Source organism: Ranitomeya variabilis, chromosome 3, assembly GCF_051348905.1.
Source record: "Ranitomeya variabilis isolate aRanVar5 chromosome 3, aRanVar5.hap1, whole genome shotgun sequence".
NCBI lineage: Eukaryota > Metazoa > Chordata > Amphibia > Anura > Dendrobatidae > Ranitomeya > Ranitomeya variabilis.
In genome coordinates this window covers 421,642,240-421,660,242 of record NC_135234.1, presented here as the reverse complement: position 1 = coordinate 421,660,242, position 18,003 = coordinate 421,642,240, and the positions used below count along the sequence as shown (strand labels likewise).

The 18,003-nt window shown below is 42.3% G+C and overlaps 1 protein-coding gene across 8 annotated transcripts in view; it reads left to right on the top strand.

Annotated features, from left to right (window-relative positions):
• The window catches only part of RPH3AL (rabphilin 3A like (without C2 domains)), a 937,664-nt gene that overhangs the window by 414,392 nt on the left and 505,269 nt on the right, over window positions 1-18,003 (top strand). For all 8 annotated transcript variants that reach the window (XM_077296355.1, XM_077296351.1, XM_077296352.1 and 5 more), the window contains one exon: window positions 6,424-6,510. In XM_077296355.1, coding sequence (XP_077152470.1) covers window positions 6,424-6,510 — 87 coding nt within the window. The remainder of the gene's footprint in view (window positions 1-6,423; window positions 6,511-18,003) is intronic.

Here is an 18,003-nt window from a genome sequence, read left to right as displayed (position 1 = left end):
CAGGCACCCTGCTTCTGAGCTGTGACTGACGATGAAGACTGCGCAGGCCCCAGGCAGGCACGCACAGCGCAGGCGCCGGATTTAAGAAGCAACAGCGCGAAGGGGGCGGCGACCATCGCCCCTGAAGAGAAGAGTGATGGCAGTTGGGAGATTGATAGAGGACGATTCGGACCGCCTCCAGATACAATATCTGGTATTTGTGGCCAATTTTTAAAACGCTTTATTGAGGTAATAAATGAATCAAAAACTAAAAGAGCCACTGTCATGAATCCCAATGGCTAGGGATAGCACAGGACAAGCAAAGTACAAATAAATTACGGACGAGCTCTAGGGTGATGGAACCTGGGCTGACCGCTGCCCTACGCCTGACAAACGCAACTAGAGATAGCCAGGGAGCGTGCCTACGTTGGTTCTAGACGCCACGCACCAGCCTAAGAGCTAACTAGCACTGCAGAGAAAATAAAGACCTCACTTGCCTCCAGCGGAATGAACCCCAAAAGATATAGTTGCCCCCCACATGTATTGACGGTGAAATGAGAGGAAGGCACACACATAGAGATGATATATATAGTTTTAGCAAATTGAGGCCCGCTGTAAACTAGAAAGCAGAACAATACAAAAGGGGACTGAGCGGTCAGCAAAAAACCCTAATCAAAAAAACCATCCTGAGATTACAAGAACCCATGTGCCAACTCATGGCACATGGGGAGAACCTCAGTCCACTAGAGCTACCAGCTAGCATAGAGACATAATAAGCAAGCTGGACAAAAAAAACCAAACAACTGAAAATCAGCACTTAGCTTATCCTGAAAGATCTGGGAGCAGGTAGGCAGGAACCAAACAGAGCACATCTGAATACATTGATAGCCGGCAAGGGAAATGACAGAAAGGCCAGGTAAAATAGGAAACACCCAGCCACTGATGGACAGGTGGAAACCAAAGGCCGCAACCCACCAAAGTCACCCAGTACCAGCAGTAACCACCAGAGGGAGCCCACAAACAGAATCCACAACAGTACCCCCCCCTTGAGGAGGGGTCACCGAACCCTCACGAGAACCCCCAGGGCGATCAGGGTGAGCTCTATGGAAGGCGCGGACCAAATCAGTCGCATGAACATCGGAGGCGACCACCCAGGAATTATCCTCCTGACCATAACCCTTCCACTTAACCAAATACTGGAGTTTGCGTCTGGAAACACGAGAATCCAAGATCTTCTCAACAACATACTCCAATTCTCCCTCTACCAGCACCGGAGCAGGAGGCTCAACCGAAGGAACAACGGGCACCTCATACCTCCGCAACAACGACCGATGGAACACATTATGAATAGCAAACGATGCTGGGAGATCCAAACGACAAGATACAGGGTTAAGAATCTCCGAGATCCTATAAGGACCGATGAACCGAGGCTTGAACTTAGGAGAAGAGACCTTCATAGGGACAAAACGAGAAGACAACCACACCAAATCCCCAACAAGAAGTCGGGGACCCACGCGGCGACAGCGATTAGCAAACTGCTGAGTCTTCTCCTGAGATAACTTCAAATTGTCCACCACCTGATTCCAAATCTGATGTAGCCTGTCCACCACCACGTCCACTCCAGGACAATCCGAAGGCTCCACCTGACCAGAGGAAAAACGAGGATGAAACCCCGAATTACAAAAAAAAGGAGAGACCAACGTGGCCGAACTAGCCCGATTATTAAGAGCAAATTCGGCCAGTGGCAAAAAAGCAACCCAGTCATCTTGATCAGCAGAAACAAAACACCTCAAATAAGTTTCCAAGGTCTGATTAGTTCGCTCCGTCTGGCCATTCGTCTGAGGATGGAATGCAGACGAGAAAGACAAATCAATGCCCATCTTGGCACAAAACGTCCGCCAAAATCTAGACACAAACTGGGATCCCCTGTCAGAAACGATATTCTCCGGAATCCCATGCAAACGAACCACGTTCTGAAAAAACAAAGGGACCAACTCAGAGGAGGAAGGCAACTTAGGCAAGGGCACCAAATGAACCATCTTAGAAAAGCGGTCACACACAACCCAGATAACGGACATTTTCTGTGAAACCGGGAGATCAGAAATAAAATCCATGGAAATGTGCGTCCAAGGCCTCTTCGGGATGGGCAAGGATAACAACAACCCACTGGCCCGAGAACAGCAAGGCTTAGCTCGAGCACACACTTCACAAGACTGCACAAAGGTACGCACATCCCTAGACAAGGAAGGCCACCAAAAAGACCTGGCCACCAAGTCTCTAGTACCAAATATTCCAGGATGACCAGCCAACACAGAAGAATGGACCTCGGAGATGACTCTACTGGTCCAATCATCCGGAACAAACAGTCTTTCTGGTGGACAACGATCCGGTTTATCCACCTGAAACTCCTGCAATGCACGTCGCAAGTCTGGGGATACAGCGGACAATATTACCCCATCCCTAAGGATACCAGTAGGCCCAGAGTCTCCAGGAGAGTCAGGCACAAAACTCCTGGAAAGAGCATCTGCCTTCACATTCTTTGAACCTGGCAGGTATGAAACCACGAAATTGAAACGAGAAAAAAACAACGACCAACGAGCCTGTCTAGGATTCAAACGCCTGGCAGACTCAAGGTAAATGAGATTCTTGTGATCAGTCAAGACCACCACACGATGTTTAGCACCCTCAAGCCAATGACGCCACTCCTCAAATGCCCACTTCATGGCCAAAAGCTCCCGATTACCCACATCATAATTGCGCTCGGCGGGCGAGAATTTTCTAGAGAAGAATGCACATGGCTTCATCACCGAGCCATTAGAACTTCTCTGTGACAAAACCGCCCCCGCTCCAATCTCGGAAGCATCAACCTCAACCTGAAAAGGAAGTGAAACATCTGGTTGACACAACACAGGAGCAGAAGAAAACCGGCGCTTAAGTTCCTGAAAGGCCTCCACGGCCGCAGGAGACCAATCAGCAACATCAGCACCCTTTTTAGTCAAATCAGTCAAAGGTTTAACAATACTGGAAAAATTAGCAATGAACCGACGATAAAAATTAGCAAACCCCAAGAACTTCTGAAGGCTCTTAACAGATGTAGGTTGTGTCCAGTCACAAATCGCCTGAACCTTGACGGGATCCATCTCAATAGTAGAAGGAGAAAAAATGTACCCCAAAAAAGAAATCTTCTGGACTCCGAAGAGACACTTTGAGCCCTTCACAAACAGAGAATTGGCCCGCAGAACCTGAAACACCTTCCTGACCTGTAGAACATGAGACTCCCAGTCATCAGAAAACACCAAAATATCATCCAAATACACAATCATAAACTTATCCAGATATTCACGGAAAATATTGTGCATAAAGGACTGAAAGACTGACGGAGCATTGGAGAGTCCAAAAGGCATTACCAAATACTCAAAATGGCCCTCAGGCGTATTAAATGCAGTTTTCCACTCATCACCCTGTTTTATCCGCACCAGATTATACGCACCGCGAAGATCTATCTTAGTGAACCACCTAGCCCCCTTAATGCGAGCAAACAAATCAGTCAATAATGGCAATGGATACTGATACTTGACTGTAATCTTATTCAGAAGGCGATAATCTATACAAGGCCTCAGGGAACCATCTTTTTTTGCCACGAAAAAAAAACCTGCTCCCAGAGGGGACGAAGATGGACGAATATGTCCCTTTTCCAAGGACTCCTTAATATAATTCCGCATAGCAGTATGCTCTGGCAGTGACAGATTAAATAAACGACCCTTAGGGAACTTACTGCCAGGAATCAATTCTATAGCACAGTCACAATCTCTATGTGGAGGGAGCGAATTGAGCTTAGGCTCCTCAAAAACATCCCTATAGTCAGACAAAAACGCAGGGATCTCAGAAGGAGTAGATGAAGCGATTGAAATCGGAGGTGCATCATCATGAACCCCCTGACATCCCCAGCTTAACACAGACATTGTATTCCAGTCCAGGACAGGATTATGAGTTTGTAACCATGGCAGACCAAGCACTAGTACATCATGTAAATTATAAAGTACAAGGAAGCGAATCACCTCCTGATGAACGGGAGTCATGCGCATGGTCACTTGTGTCCAATACTGCGGTTTATTCATAGCCAATGGTGTAGAGTCAATTCCCTTCAGAGGAATAGGAACTTCCAGAGGTTCCAGACTAAAACCGCAGCGTTTAGCAAATGACCAATCCATAAGACTCAGGGCAGCGCCCGAATCCACATAGGCATCGACGGAAATGGAAGACAGTGAAAAAATCAGAGTCACAGACAAAATGAACTTAGGCTGCAGAGTACCAATGGCAAAAGATTTATCAACCCTTTTTGTGCGTTTAGAGCATGCTGATATAACATGAGCTGAATCACCACAATAGAAACACAATCCATTTTTCCGCCTATAATTTTGCCGTTCACTTCTGGACTGAATTCTATCACATTGCATAGTCTCAGGTGCCTGTTCAGAAGACACCGCCAACTGGTGCACGGGTTTGCGCTCCCGTAAACGCCGATCAATCTGAATGGCCATAGCCATAGACTCATTCAGACCTGTAGGCGTAGGGAACCCCACCATAATATCCTTAATGGCCTCAGAAAGACCATTTCTGAAGTTTGCAGCCAGGGCGCACTCATTCCACTGAGTAAGCACCGACCATTTCCGAAACGTCTGACAATATATCTCCGCTTCATCATGCCCCTGAGAGAGGGCTAATAAAGCCTTTTCAGCCTGAATCTCCAGGTTAGGTTCCTCATAGAGCAATCCCAATGCCAGAAAAAACGCATCCACACTGAGCAATGCAGGATCCCCTGGTGCCAATGCAAATGCCCAACTCTGAGGGTCGCCCCGCAGGAAAGATATTACAATCTTGACCTGTTGAGCAGGGTCTCCAGAGGAGCGAGATTTCAAAGAAAGAAACAATTTACAATTGTTCCTGAAATTCAGGAAGGTAGATCTATCTCCAGAAAAGAACTCTGGAATAGGAATTCTAGGTTCAGACATGGAAGTGTGAACAACAAAATCCTGTATGTTTTGAACTTTTGCCGCGAGATTACTCAGGCTGGAAGCCAAACTCTGGACATCCATGTTAAAACAGCTAAGATCAGAGCCATTCAAGGGTTAAGAGGAGGTAAGAAGCAGCTAGACAGCAATTAAGGGCTAGGCAGCAAAACTCTGAAGGGAAAAAAAAAATTTCCCTTAAACACTTCTCTTTCTCCTGCTTCAGCCCAAACAATTAACACTTTGTGGGCCGGCTATACTGTCATGAATCCCAATGGCTAGGGATAGCACAAGACAAGCAAAGTACAAATAAATTACGGACGAGCTCTAGGGTGATGGAACCTGGGCTGACCGCTGCCCTACGCCTGACAAACGCAACTAGAGATAGCCAGGGAGCGTGCCTACGTTGGTTCTAGACGCCACGCACCAGCCTAAGAGCTAACTAGCACTGCAGAGAAAATAAAGACCTCACTTACCTCCAGCGGAATGAACCCCAAAAGATATAGTTGCCCCCCACATGTATTGACGGTGAAATGAGAGGAAGGCACACACATAGAGATGATATATATAGTTTTAGCAAATTGAGGCCCGCTGTAAACTAGAAAGCAGAACGATACAAAAGGGGACTGAGCGGTCAGCAAAAAACCCTAATCAAAAAAACCATCCTGAGATTACAAGAACCCATGTGCCAACTCATGGCACATGGGGAGAACCTCAGTCCACTAGAGCTACCAGCTAGCATAGAGACATAATAAGCAAGCTGGACAAAAAAAACCAAACAACTGAAAATCAGCACTTAGCTTATCCTGAAAGATCTGGGAGCAGGTAGGCAGGAACCAAACAGAGCACATCTGAATACATTGATAGCCGGCAAGGGAAATGACAGAAAGGCCAGGTAAAATAGGAAACACCCAGCCACTGATGGACAGGTGGAAACCAAAGGCCGCAACCCACCAAAGTCACCCAGTACCAGCAGTAACCACCAGAGGGAGCCCACAAACAGAATCCACAACAAGCCACCTTGTTAGACTGCAGCATTACTGCTGCACAAGGTGGCTCTTTTAGTTTATAACGGCTGGGGGGGGGGTGACAGTGGCCCTTTAAATGAATTGAGTCACTCAAACATACTACTCACCCTGCAGAAAACAAGCCCTCATATGTCTATGTGGACAGAAAAATAATAAAGCTATGGCTCTGGTACGAAGGGGAGAAAAACACAAAAACGCTAAAACTTCACGTTGTGAAGGGGTTAATGCACCAATTGGGTTCTTTATTGTGCACTGCAAATAGCTAAGAACTTCAGTTGGATATCTAGAAATTGTGAGCCACTATCAAAAAGCTATAAAGTTTTTGAAAATCTGTTTTGATGTTGGATCTCAAAAAAATATTTAAAAGCCTATTTTATTAATCTGTAATTTCTCTGTTTTTGCCTTAGAAAGTCTGCACAAAATGTGGAATTGAAACAATCAGCAACCTGAAGCGGCCCACCTGGCTCTGTAAAATATGTAGTGAGCAGAGAGAGGTACATGGCTGTCTTATATTTGTATTTTGTACATTTGGGGGAATGGTATATCTTGTAAATTATTTGGTGGCTAAAATGCAATAATTTGCAACTGTAAAATATTCTGTCCAGATTCTTCACATTAATCACATTTACCTGTACCGTCTTTCAGATTTTAGCTCCTGCACAAACAAGTATAGTGTGGTGGTGGGATCACTGGATTTCTGCTTAGCAAAACTATTCAGTGTAATACCAGATGTTGTTTACACTTCTTATTCATCATGGATAGAGTTTAGGTACTCTAGAAAATAGTTTAGTCTCTAAATAAGGGAGAAATACGATTATCTTTTTTCCCTCAGCCACAAGCTGGGGTGATGGCAGTACATAAAAAAACGATTAGGATCTGTAAAAATGGGAAAATTACCGTTATTCTGTCTGTGTGTAACACGATGTCACACTATAAAATAACAATATGCATTATAACAATACGACTGAATACTATAGGCAGCATAAATAGGTACACTACGTCTGTACATAATGATAGATGAGATTTTAAACTTATTTTTAAATACATATAGTGTGTATATATATATATATATATATATATATATATATATATATATATATATATATATAGTATAAATATATACAGTCTGTAATACTGTAAAATGAACAAATGAATGGGGTTTTCCGACTGAACATACATTTCTGCTGTCACTCCATGAATGAAGTTGGCTTTCTCTTGCTAGGTTCAGGTCCCCTCACATAACTGCACCTATGCGATTTGCATACTTTCTTTCACATGCTAACAAACTTCTTATTTGCTTGTCTTAATAGAACATTGAGAGAAGCAGGTAAAGATTCTAGTCTGCTTGTGACTGCAACTATGCAAATTGTATGCGAGGACCACTCTAGCTGGCAAGGGAGAGTCATCCTGATCCAGTGTAAAAATTGTATTGAACAGCGCTCAATCCAGGTGTAGAAAGTCTTTAAAAGCGAACTTTATTCAAGCCATGGTTCAAGCATTGAACCATGGCTTGAATAAAGTTCGCTTTTAAAGACTTTCTACACCTGGATTGAGCGCTGTTCAATACAATTTTTGGTCTGCTGTATCCAGGACGGTTCCCTGGATGTGGAACGAGTGCTCTACCTAACAGTGAGTGCTGTCAGCCTATTTTTGTTTTTTGTATCCTGATCCAGTGTGTCCACTGTCAGGAATTGATAATACACCCTGCAGTAACCTGTGATAAAAAATGAATGTCCTAGATCGTTAAACAACTTTTCTCTAAACCAGGGTAGCAAAATGAGTACACCCTTGATTAAGTGATACAATTAAGTAACATATTAGTGTAACATTTGTTCTGTCACTCTTACAGAGACTAAATAAAACACTTTAAGATAATTAACTTTATAATATATCTTATCAGAGAAATTTGCTTCTTTCTCTGCTAGAAATGATCAGTTATTATCAAAATTCTCAGTTCTCAGGTAAAATCTGTCTTCAGTGAAGACTAGTGTTGAGCGATACCGTCCGATACTTGAAAGTATCGGTATCGGAAAGTATCGGCCGATACCGGCAAAGTATCGGATCTAATCCGATACCGATACCCGATACCAATACAAGTCAATGGGACTCAAGTATTGGACGGTATCCCTGATGGTTCCCAGGGTCTGAAGGAGAGGAAACTCTCCTTCAGGCCCTGGGATCCATATTAATGTGTAAAAGAAAGAATTAAAATAAAAAATATTGCTATACTCACCTCTCCGACGCAGCCTGCACCTTACCGAGGGAACCGGCAGCGTTCTTTGCTTAAAATGCGCGCGTTTACTTCCTTCCGTGACGTCACGGCTTGTGATTGGTCGCGTGCCGCCCATGTGACCGCGACGCGACCAATCACAGCAAGCCGTGACGTAATTTCAGGTCCTGTATGCCTAATTCTGCATTCAGGACCTGAAATTACGTCACGGCTTGCTGTGATTGGTCGCGTCGCGGTCACATGGGCGGCACGCAACCAATCACAAGCCGTGACGTAATTTTAAAATGCGCGCGTTTCCTGCCTCCCGTGACGTCACGGCTTGTGATTGGTCGCGTCGCCCATGTGACCGCGACGCGACCAATCACAAGCCGGAACGTAATTTTAAAATCCTGAATGCCTAGAATTAGGCATTGAGGACCTGAAAATTACGTCACGGCTTGCTGTGATTGGTCGCGTCGCGGCCACATGGGCGGCACGCGACCAATCACAAGCTGTGACGTCACGGAAGGAAGTAAACACGCGCATTTTAAGCAAAGAACGCTGCCGGTTCCCTCGGTGAGGTCCAGGCTACGTCGGAGAGGTGAGTATAGCAATATATTTTATTTTAATTCTTTATTTTACACATTAATGTTGTTTCGATACCGATACCCGATACCACAAAAGTATCGGATCTCGGTATCGGAATTCCGATACCCGCAAGTATCGGCCGATACCCGATACTTGCGGTATCGGAATGCTCAACACTAGTGAAGACAGAATGTTACATTACTGAGATAACAAATGGCAATTCATACTGATAGTATTCTATGCAGAGGGGATGGAGGAAAAGTGAGGAGCTAGAGGCATTCCATCTACATAGAATCTTGTCAGTATCTTGTCAGTCGGTAACGTCATCTCCATTTTCCAGATTATACCTGTGACTAGAGAATTTTGAAAATAAGTGATCAGTCCTGGTGGAGTTTCTTAATTTAATATGTAATAAACTTAGCATGTTGTTTTGAATTAAATGAGTTTTGGTTGTGTTCTAAGTTGTTACACCTACCATATTTTTCAGACTATAAGATGCACCGGACCATAAGACGCACCCTGATTTTTCAGAAGAAAAATAGGGAAAAAATTAATGCGTCAAATGAGTGTCTGATTTGCTGGCTGAATTATTCAGCTTAACTGGGGGGTAGGGTGTGATAGGGAGTGCTGGTGGAGTGGTTTCACAGGAGGTGTTCAGTGGTCTGGCTCATCCTAGGCTGGTGCAGCAGGTTCAGTGGTGCTGGGGCTTCGCCAGATTGTGAAAGCCTAAACATATCCATCCCATGCTGATGCTCAGCAGTTTCGTAGATAATCGGTGGTGCGGGGGCTCTGCCAGCATTTTTGGAAATAACGGAGCCTCCACACATCCATCCCAGGCTGGTGCGCGCACTTTTGTAGATGCTCGGTGGTGCGGGGGCTCCGTTCATCTGCGAAACTTCCGCGCATCAGCCTGGGATGTGTCTCCTGGTAAGTGCATCCAGCCTATAAGAAGCATCCCATTTTCCCCCAAAAAATTTTGGGATTAAAATGTGTCTTATAGTCTGAAAAATATGGTATTTCATATTTTAGACTCTAGGAAAATGACAATTTGTAAAAGGATTAAATACCTCCTTAATAATTCATAATATGGGTATGAGATGAGTAAGGTGGTTTATATGTATTTGTAGATCATCTATTAGAGAAGTTATCTGATGTTCATGAATGGGTAAAATTTCACAGTGCTTGTAAAAACAAGCAATTTTGAAATGTACCTCTTATTAAAAATCTTTCTGTTCACAAGGGCAGAGGGATTTTTGATGTACAGCTTGTTGTTTAGGCATCTGGCCACCCTGCAATCCCAACCTGCATGGTTAACAAGGTAAGGCATGCGCATCACAAGCAGGCTCTATGTTTACAGCATGCCCGCGCCACCAGGGTTGGGACAAGGTATTTTGGTGCCTTAGGCAGATGAAACCAATGTTGCCTCCCCAACCCACACCAGATGAACCTTCATCCCCCAAATAAAGGAATGGATGAAGACTAAAGTAAAAGGAGCCCGAACGCACTCCCCTTCCCCTCCGATGGGTCAGGTAGCAAGCTTTGATTACCACTTCTACTAGAATTGTTCCCTTTTTCACCAAACAATACCATGAAAAGTAAAAAAAAAAGTTATGTAGTTTAGGGATGACGCTCAACAGAGTCAAAGTTCGGTATAGTATCATTATTTCAGAACCATTTATACAATACCAAGGACAAATAATGATATTCATCCCTGACATCCGATATTTAAATGTCATACTCGAGGATGATCATGGAAACTAAGATGACTTGACTATAATGGTGGCCAAGTGGTTTCAATTAGGGTATGTTTCCACGTTCAGTTTTGCTTCAGGCTTTGGTCAGGATTTTATGCAGGTAAAATCCTGACCAAAACTGCACCTGAGGTCACTGGCAGGTCACCTGCGGTGTACCTGCGTGTTTTGCTCATAGTAGCAACATGCTGCGTTTCGAAAAAACGCACCACGCATGCGTTTTCGCGGCAAAAATGCATGCGTTTTTTAACGCATAGTGGAGTCTGGATTTCATGAAATCCCATCCACTATGCTGTAACATCTGGACGCTGCGTTTTTGACGCTGCGGAAAAACGCAGCGTCAAAAACGCAGCGTTTCCTGAACGTGGAAACATACCCTTAAGGTGTCAAGCATTAGGCAAATACACTAATGGAAACTAAGCATGCCTCACTATAGATAAAGGGATACTTATGATGGTTTTTACATCTGTCATGAGACAAATGCAGTTTGCAATAAATCTGATGTTCTTATATCGTATTCCTGTTCCAATGGTGTTTCTGTTGATGTATTCATGTAATGATGACGATTCTGGTGCTGTATTTATCACCAGAACAATCATCAGTGCAAGAAAACAAAACCAAAATCATCACCAGTACATAAATAGAACGCCAGAGCCATCAATAGTACATGAATAAGGCACCAGAACCATCATCAGTAAATAAATAGGTCATCAGAATCACCATCTGTACGTGAATACATTACCAGAACCATCATAAGTACATGAATACTGCACCAAAGCTATAATCAGTAAACAAATACAGCACCAATACCATCATCAGTACATAAATACGGTATCAGAACTAAAATTAGTAAATAATTAGGTCATTAGAACCGCCATCAGTACAGCCAGCCCCACATATGTCCCCACATATGCCCCCAAAGCCAGTCCCACATATACATGTCACCCCAACCAGTCCCACGTATATATGTCCCCACAGCCAGCCCCATTCAGTGGCAAACTAATATAAAATAAAAAAAACTAATACTCCCCTAATCCAGACTTCCCATCCAGTGCAGCTTCATCTCTGCTGTGTCATACAGCAGTGGGAGTTCTATGGCATGATGATATCACTGTATCGCACCATCCGACGTCCTCTGCATGCACTGTCTCCAACAGGGCACAGACCGGAAGTGGCCTGTGTTCTGCTGGAGTTCCCAGCAATGCAGGGAGCTAATTACAGCTCCTCCTTACTTCAGTGCCAGTGGCACAGCTCACAGCAATTCACAACTGCATGTGTGAAAAAAAAAAAAAAGTGTGCCTGGTCAAGAATGGCGGTAAATGGCTTAGTCTGGAACTCGCTTTTATGTTCATATCACAGAAGAAATTCACTATTTCCAAGGATTACTTGGTGCACGAAATGCAGCTGTTGATAGGTTCTGAGTAAGACTCACTTCCTAGCACATTTGACCTCAACATATTCATATGCTGTCATATAAAGCTTTTGCTTACATTTATTTAAACAATCTATCAAATAAAAATTTGCATTCTTACAGAGAAATTTATTGCAGTTTAAGTAATGTCTCCTCCTGCTAAATTGCTAGGTAATGTATTTAGTTGCTAAAATTATACATGAATGACTTACATTAATACATATAGTCCAAAGCAGTCGTAAGTCATTATTAACACACCATTAGTTACACATTTAGCAAAATAATATTTCATCTATATTTTTATGTATTTCCCAATGATCTTGCTTCATTCATGGATATTTGAAAAGTATGTAATTTGTTTTAAAACAATATATATCAGGCAATATAAATACATTGCAGCTGTGGGTGGCAGTGACTGTGTAGTAGTAGTAAAACCTGTCACAAATAACATAGTGAATATAAGGGATTCCACCAAGAGAATCACCATATAGATGGTCCAGTTTATTTAATCACCCCCCATGACCTCAGAGGTACCTGATGTATCATTTGACATGTTACATGATCCCCTGCAAGTTAACACAGGTGCTCTGGGGCACATCCGTACACGGAAAGCAACAGAGATAGCAGCGTGCGCAAAATTTCCCTTTATGTACAGCACTATAAATAACATAGCACTATAGAAAATAGAGGAGTGGTGGGAGATTAATTTTCCCAAGCCACATTACAGACCGTGACTATTGTGGAGGCCGAACCAATAAATATAGGTCTGCCACCTTATTAATTACCGCAGATTCTATTTTTCTGAATCAAATATTTTATAGCATGGAAAGATTAGTTTAAAATGTAACCTTTAATAATAGACTTTAATGCAAAAGGAGTAGACAAACTACCAATTTTAGAATCGTTGTGTAACCACAAATGGAATGAAACCTATAATATGACACACAACGTAAATAATATAGACAATTCAAATTTTATTAATCAAAAATCATTACATGATAAATAACAAACTCAAAAGGGAGTAGCAACCCAGCAAAAAAAATTTAAGACAACACATAAAATATGAATAAAAAATGCACAGGAGGTGGGTTGAAAAACCATGGAAAATGTGAAAAAAAGCACTATGGTATCATCCAGCAACAGGTAAGTGAAAATAAAAGGAAAAAATGTATATCCCTTAATAAAACCTGAGGGAACTCGTCAAAGCACAAAGCGAAATGCGCGTTGGGCACATGCAGTGAGCATTCGGGTCAGTATGATTTACAGTCCTCTCCTCCTCTTACTCCTACTTATGCATCAATGATAAAACTCTCTTTATATGTACCGTACTTTCCGGCATATAAGACGACTGGGCGTATAAGACGACCCCCCAACTTTTCCAGTTAAAATATAAAATCTTCTTAAAAGTCGGGGGTCTTCTTATACGCCGTATGTCATCTTATAGGGCCAGTGAATATGTGCCTTTTGGCGTGGGGAGTGGTCCCGATGACTAAGACAGGGGGCGTCTCACAGTAAAGTGTGAGTGGAGTATATCCCCCTATTACCTCAATGCGGCAGCGTGGGGGTCTCTGTGCTGGGAGCGGCAGCTCCTCTTCGTGCCGTGGGTGCTCTGTGCCGTGGGTGCTCTGTGCCGTGGGTGCTCTGTGCCGTGGGTGCTGTGGGGCGGCGGTGGCGCATCTTCTTGCAGCGTCGGGGCTTCTCCAGCATCTCCTCCAGGCCCGGAGGCAGTCCGGCAGCCCCATTGCTGTGATGCGGTGGCCTCCGGGAAAATGGCCGCTGCTCAGATTCAGATCTCGTCTCCCGAGGTCTCGGGAGACGAGATCTGAATCTGAGCAGCGGCCATTTTCCCGGAGGCCACCGCATCAATGCAATGGGGCTGGCGGTGCCTCTGGGCCTGGAGGAGATGCCGGAGAAGCCCCGACGCTGCAAGAAGATGCGTCGCCGCCGCCCCACAGCACCCACGGCACGAAGATGCGCCGCCGCCCCACAGCACAGAGCACCCACGGCACAAAGAGGAGCTGCCGCTCCCAGCACAGAGACCCCCACGCTGCCGCAATGAGGTAATAGGGGGATATACTCCACTCACACTTTACTGTGAGACGCCCCCTGTCTTAGTCATCGGGACCACTCCCTCCCACCCACCATATGCACATTTTATCTGTACCTGGCGTATAAGACGACCCCCGACTTTTAAGAAGATTTTGAGGGGTTATAAAGTCGTCTTATACGCCGGAAAATACGGTACTATTGGTTATCTGCAATGTGTAGGCATGTGTCACTTTAAACACAACCTTTATTTATTTTCTGTTATCATGTTTACCTATCCTTGCTTTGATTATTAACATTCATATATTTAATATAATTTTTAAACACAAAGCACTTTATAATTACCATAATTTTATGTCAAATCTGTGTTTGAGGTTTTTTCCTTAATTATAATATAGTAACTATTTTGGATAAGCTGACTCATTCAGCTTATGTGAGTTTGGACTGTACCACCACAGTTTTTTTTAAGTGAAATACATTTTTTCCTTTTTTTTTCACTTACCTGTTGCTGGATGATACCTTATTGTGTGTGTTTTTTTTCACATTTTCCATATTTTTTTGACCTACCTCCAGTGCATTTTTTATCCATATTTTATGTATTGTCTTAAAAAATGTTTTTGTTGGGTTGCTATTCCCTTTTCTGTATTTTATTTATCATATAATGATTTTTGATTAATAAAATTTGAATTGTTTATACCCTTTAATAATAGACGTTTAAAATACATTAACCCTGGATACAGAAAATTTTAGGTCCATAAGTGAGTACAACCCCTGGCAAAAATTATGGAATCACTGGCCTTGGAGGATGTTCATTCAGTTGTTTAATTTTGTAGAAAAAAAGCAGATCACAGACGTGGCACAAAACTAAAGTCATTTCAAATGGCAACTTTCTGGCTTTAAGAAACACTAAAAGAAATCAAGAACAAAAAATGTGGTAGTCAGTAATGGTTACTTTTTTAACCAAGCATAAGGACAAAATTATGGAATCACTCAATTCTGAGGAAAAAATTATAGAATCATGATAAACAAACAAACAAAAAAATACTCCAAAACTTCACTAGTATTTTGTTGCACCACCTCTGGCTTTTATAACAGCTTTCAGTCTCTGAGGCATGGACTTAATGAGTTTCAAACAGTACTCTTCATCAATCTGGCTCCAACTTTCTCTGATTGCTGTTGCCAGATCAGCTTTGCAGGTTGGAGCCTTGTCATGGACCATTTTCTTCAACTTCCACCAAAGATTTTCAATTGGATTGAGATCCGGACTATTTGCAGGCCATGACATTGACCATATGTGTCTTTTTTCAAGGAATCGAACAAATAGAGAAAACAGAAGTGGCACTCACCCTGTTATTGCTGTGCAATGATGTCCTTTATTCAAAATGCAAAGGCACAAACATAATATGGAGAGGCGGCTGGTGAAGGAGAGGGTGCGAGAGGAGGCAAGGTCCTCTTGCCTCCTCTCACACCCTCTCCTTCACCAGCCGCCTCTCCATATTATGTTTGTGCCTTTGCATTTTGAATAAAGGACATCATTGCACAGCAATAACAGGGTGAGTGCCACTTCTGTTTTCTCTATTTGTTCGGATCTATATCTCCACTATTGTTGAGCACCACCTGTACGCTGCTGAATATTGAGTGCCAAAAAGGTTCCTCACAGAATCCTATACTCCTTGGTTCCATTGTCTTGAAAGTCCAGATTTCAATGCTTCAATACTGGATTGATTGTTGTAAAGCTGCCGCCTAGTGCCATTCTGCCTTTATATTTTTGCTCATACCATTGAACTTTTATACTTTTTTCAAGGAATGTTTTCAAAATTTTTGCTCTATGGCAGGATGCATTATCATCTTGAAAAATGATTTCATCATACCTAAACATCCTTTCAATTGAAGGGATAAGAAAAGCATCTAAAATATTAACATAAACTTGTGCATTTATTGAAGATGTAATGACAGCCATCTCCCCAGTGCCTTTACCTGACATGCAGTCCCATATCATCAATGACTGTGGAGATTTGCATGTTCTCTTCAGGCAGCCATCTTATTTAATCTCAATGCAACGGCACCAAACAAAAGTTCCAGCATCATCACCTTGCCCAATGCAGATTTGCGATTCATCACTGAATATGACTTTCATCCAGTCATCCACAGTCCACGATTGCTTTTCCTTAGCCCATTGTAACCTTGTTTTTTTCTGTTTAGGTGTTAATAATGGCTTTTGTTTAGCTTTTCTGTATGTAAATCCCATTTCCTTTAGGCGGTAGCTTACAGTTCGGTCACAGATGTTGACTCCAGTTTCCACCCATTCGTTCCTCATTTGTTTTGTTGGGCATTTCCTGTTTTGGAGACATATTACTTTAAGTTTCCGGTCTTGATACTTTGATGTCTTCCTTGGTCTACCAGTTTTTTTGCCTTTAACAGCCTTCCCATGTTGTTTGATTTTAGACACAGCTGACTGTGAACAACCAACATCTTTTGCAACATTGCATGATGATTTACCCTCTTTTAAGAGTTTGATAATCCTCTCCTTTGTTTCAATTGACATCTCATTTGTTAGAGCCATGATTCATGTCAGTCCACTTGGTGCAACAGCTCTCCAAGGTGTGCTCACTCCTTTTTAGACGCAGATAGCGAGCAGATCTAACTTGATGCAGGTGTTTGTTTTGGTTATGAAAATTTACAGGGTGATTCCATAATTTTTTCCTCAGAATTGAGTGACTCCATAATTTTTCCCCTATGCTTGATTAAGAAAAGTAACCATTACTGACAACCACATCTTTTGTTCTTGATTTCTTTTATTGTTTCTTAAAGCCAAAAAGTTGCCATTTGAAATGACTTTAATGTTGTGCCATGTCTGTGATCTGCTTTTTTTCTACAAAATTAAACAACTGAATGAACATCCTCCAAGGCCGGTGATTCCATAATTTTTGCCAGGGGTTGTATTTATAAACCCCACATTAAACATTAATTGGACCTATAAGTACAGATTCTGTTAGATATAGACAATTCTAGTCCAATCATTAACCTGGAACAAGATAACACTGGCAAAAGTGTACCACAACAAAATGGAACAGCAAGGATAGAAAGTGTCATTGTGCAAAAAAAATTGCTCTCTATTTCATAAAGCATAAAGGTGCCTCACTGCTTAGTGCCAAAAGAGAGAGAAACAAAGAGAAAAAAACAGATCACACGATGATGGGTCATCCTTGAGGGCTTGAGGGAGAGCAGAGTGCTCTCCCTGCAAAAAATGGGATCTGTTTTTTCTGTTTATAATTGATATATATTCTGTTACCAATGTCAGTAAAAGAATTTTTAGAACAGGTTTAACCCCTTCACCCCCAAGGGTGGTTTGCACGTTAATGACCGGGCCAATTTTTACAATTCTGACCACTGTCCCTTTATGAGGCTATAACTCTGGAACGCTTTGACGGATCTTGGCGATTCTGACATTGTTTTCTCGTGACATATTGTACTTCATGTTAAAGGTAAAATTTATTCGATATAACTTGCGTTTATTTGTGAAAAAAATGGAAATTTGGCGAAAATTTTGAAAATTTTGCAATTTTCCAACTTTGAATTTTTGTGCCCTTAAATCACAGACATATGTCACGCAAAATACTTAATAAGTAACATTTCCCACATGTCTACTTTACATCAGTACAATTTTGGAACCAAAATTTTTTTTTGTGACGGAGTTATAAGGGTTAAAAGTTGACCAGCAATTTCTCATTTTTACAACACCATTTTTTTTTAGGGACCACATCTCATTTGAAGTCATTTTGAGGGGTCTATATGATAGAAAATACTCAAGTGTGACACCATTCTAAAAACTGCACCCCTCAAGGTGCTCAAAACCACATTCAAGAAGTTTATTAACCCTTCAGGTGTTTCACAGGAATTTTTGGAATGTTTAAATAAAAATGAACATTTAACTTTTTTTCACACAAAATTTATTTCAGCTCCAATTTGTTTTATTTTACCA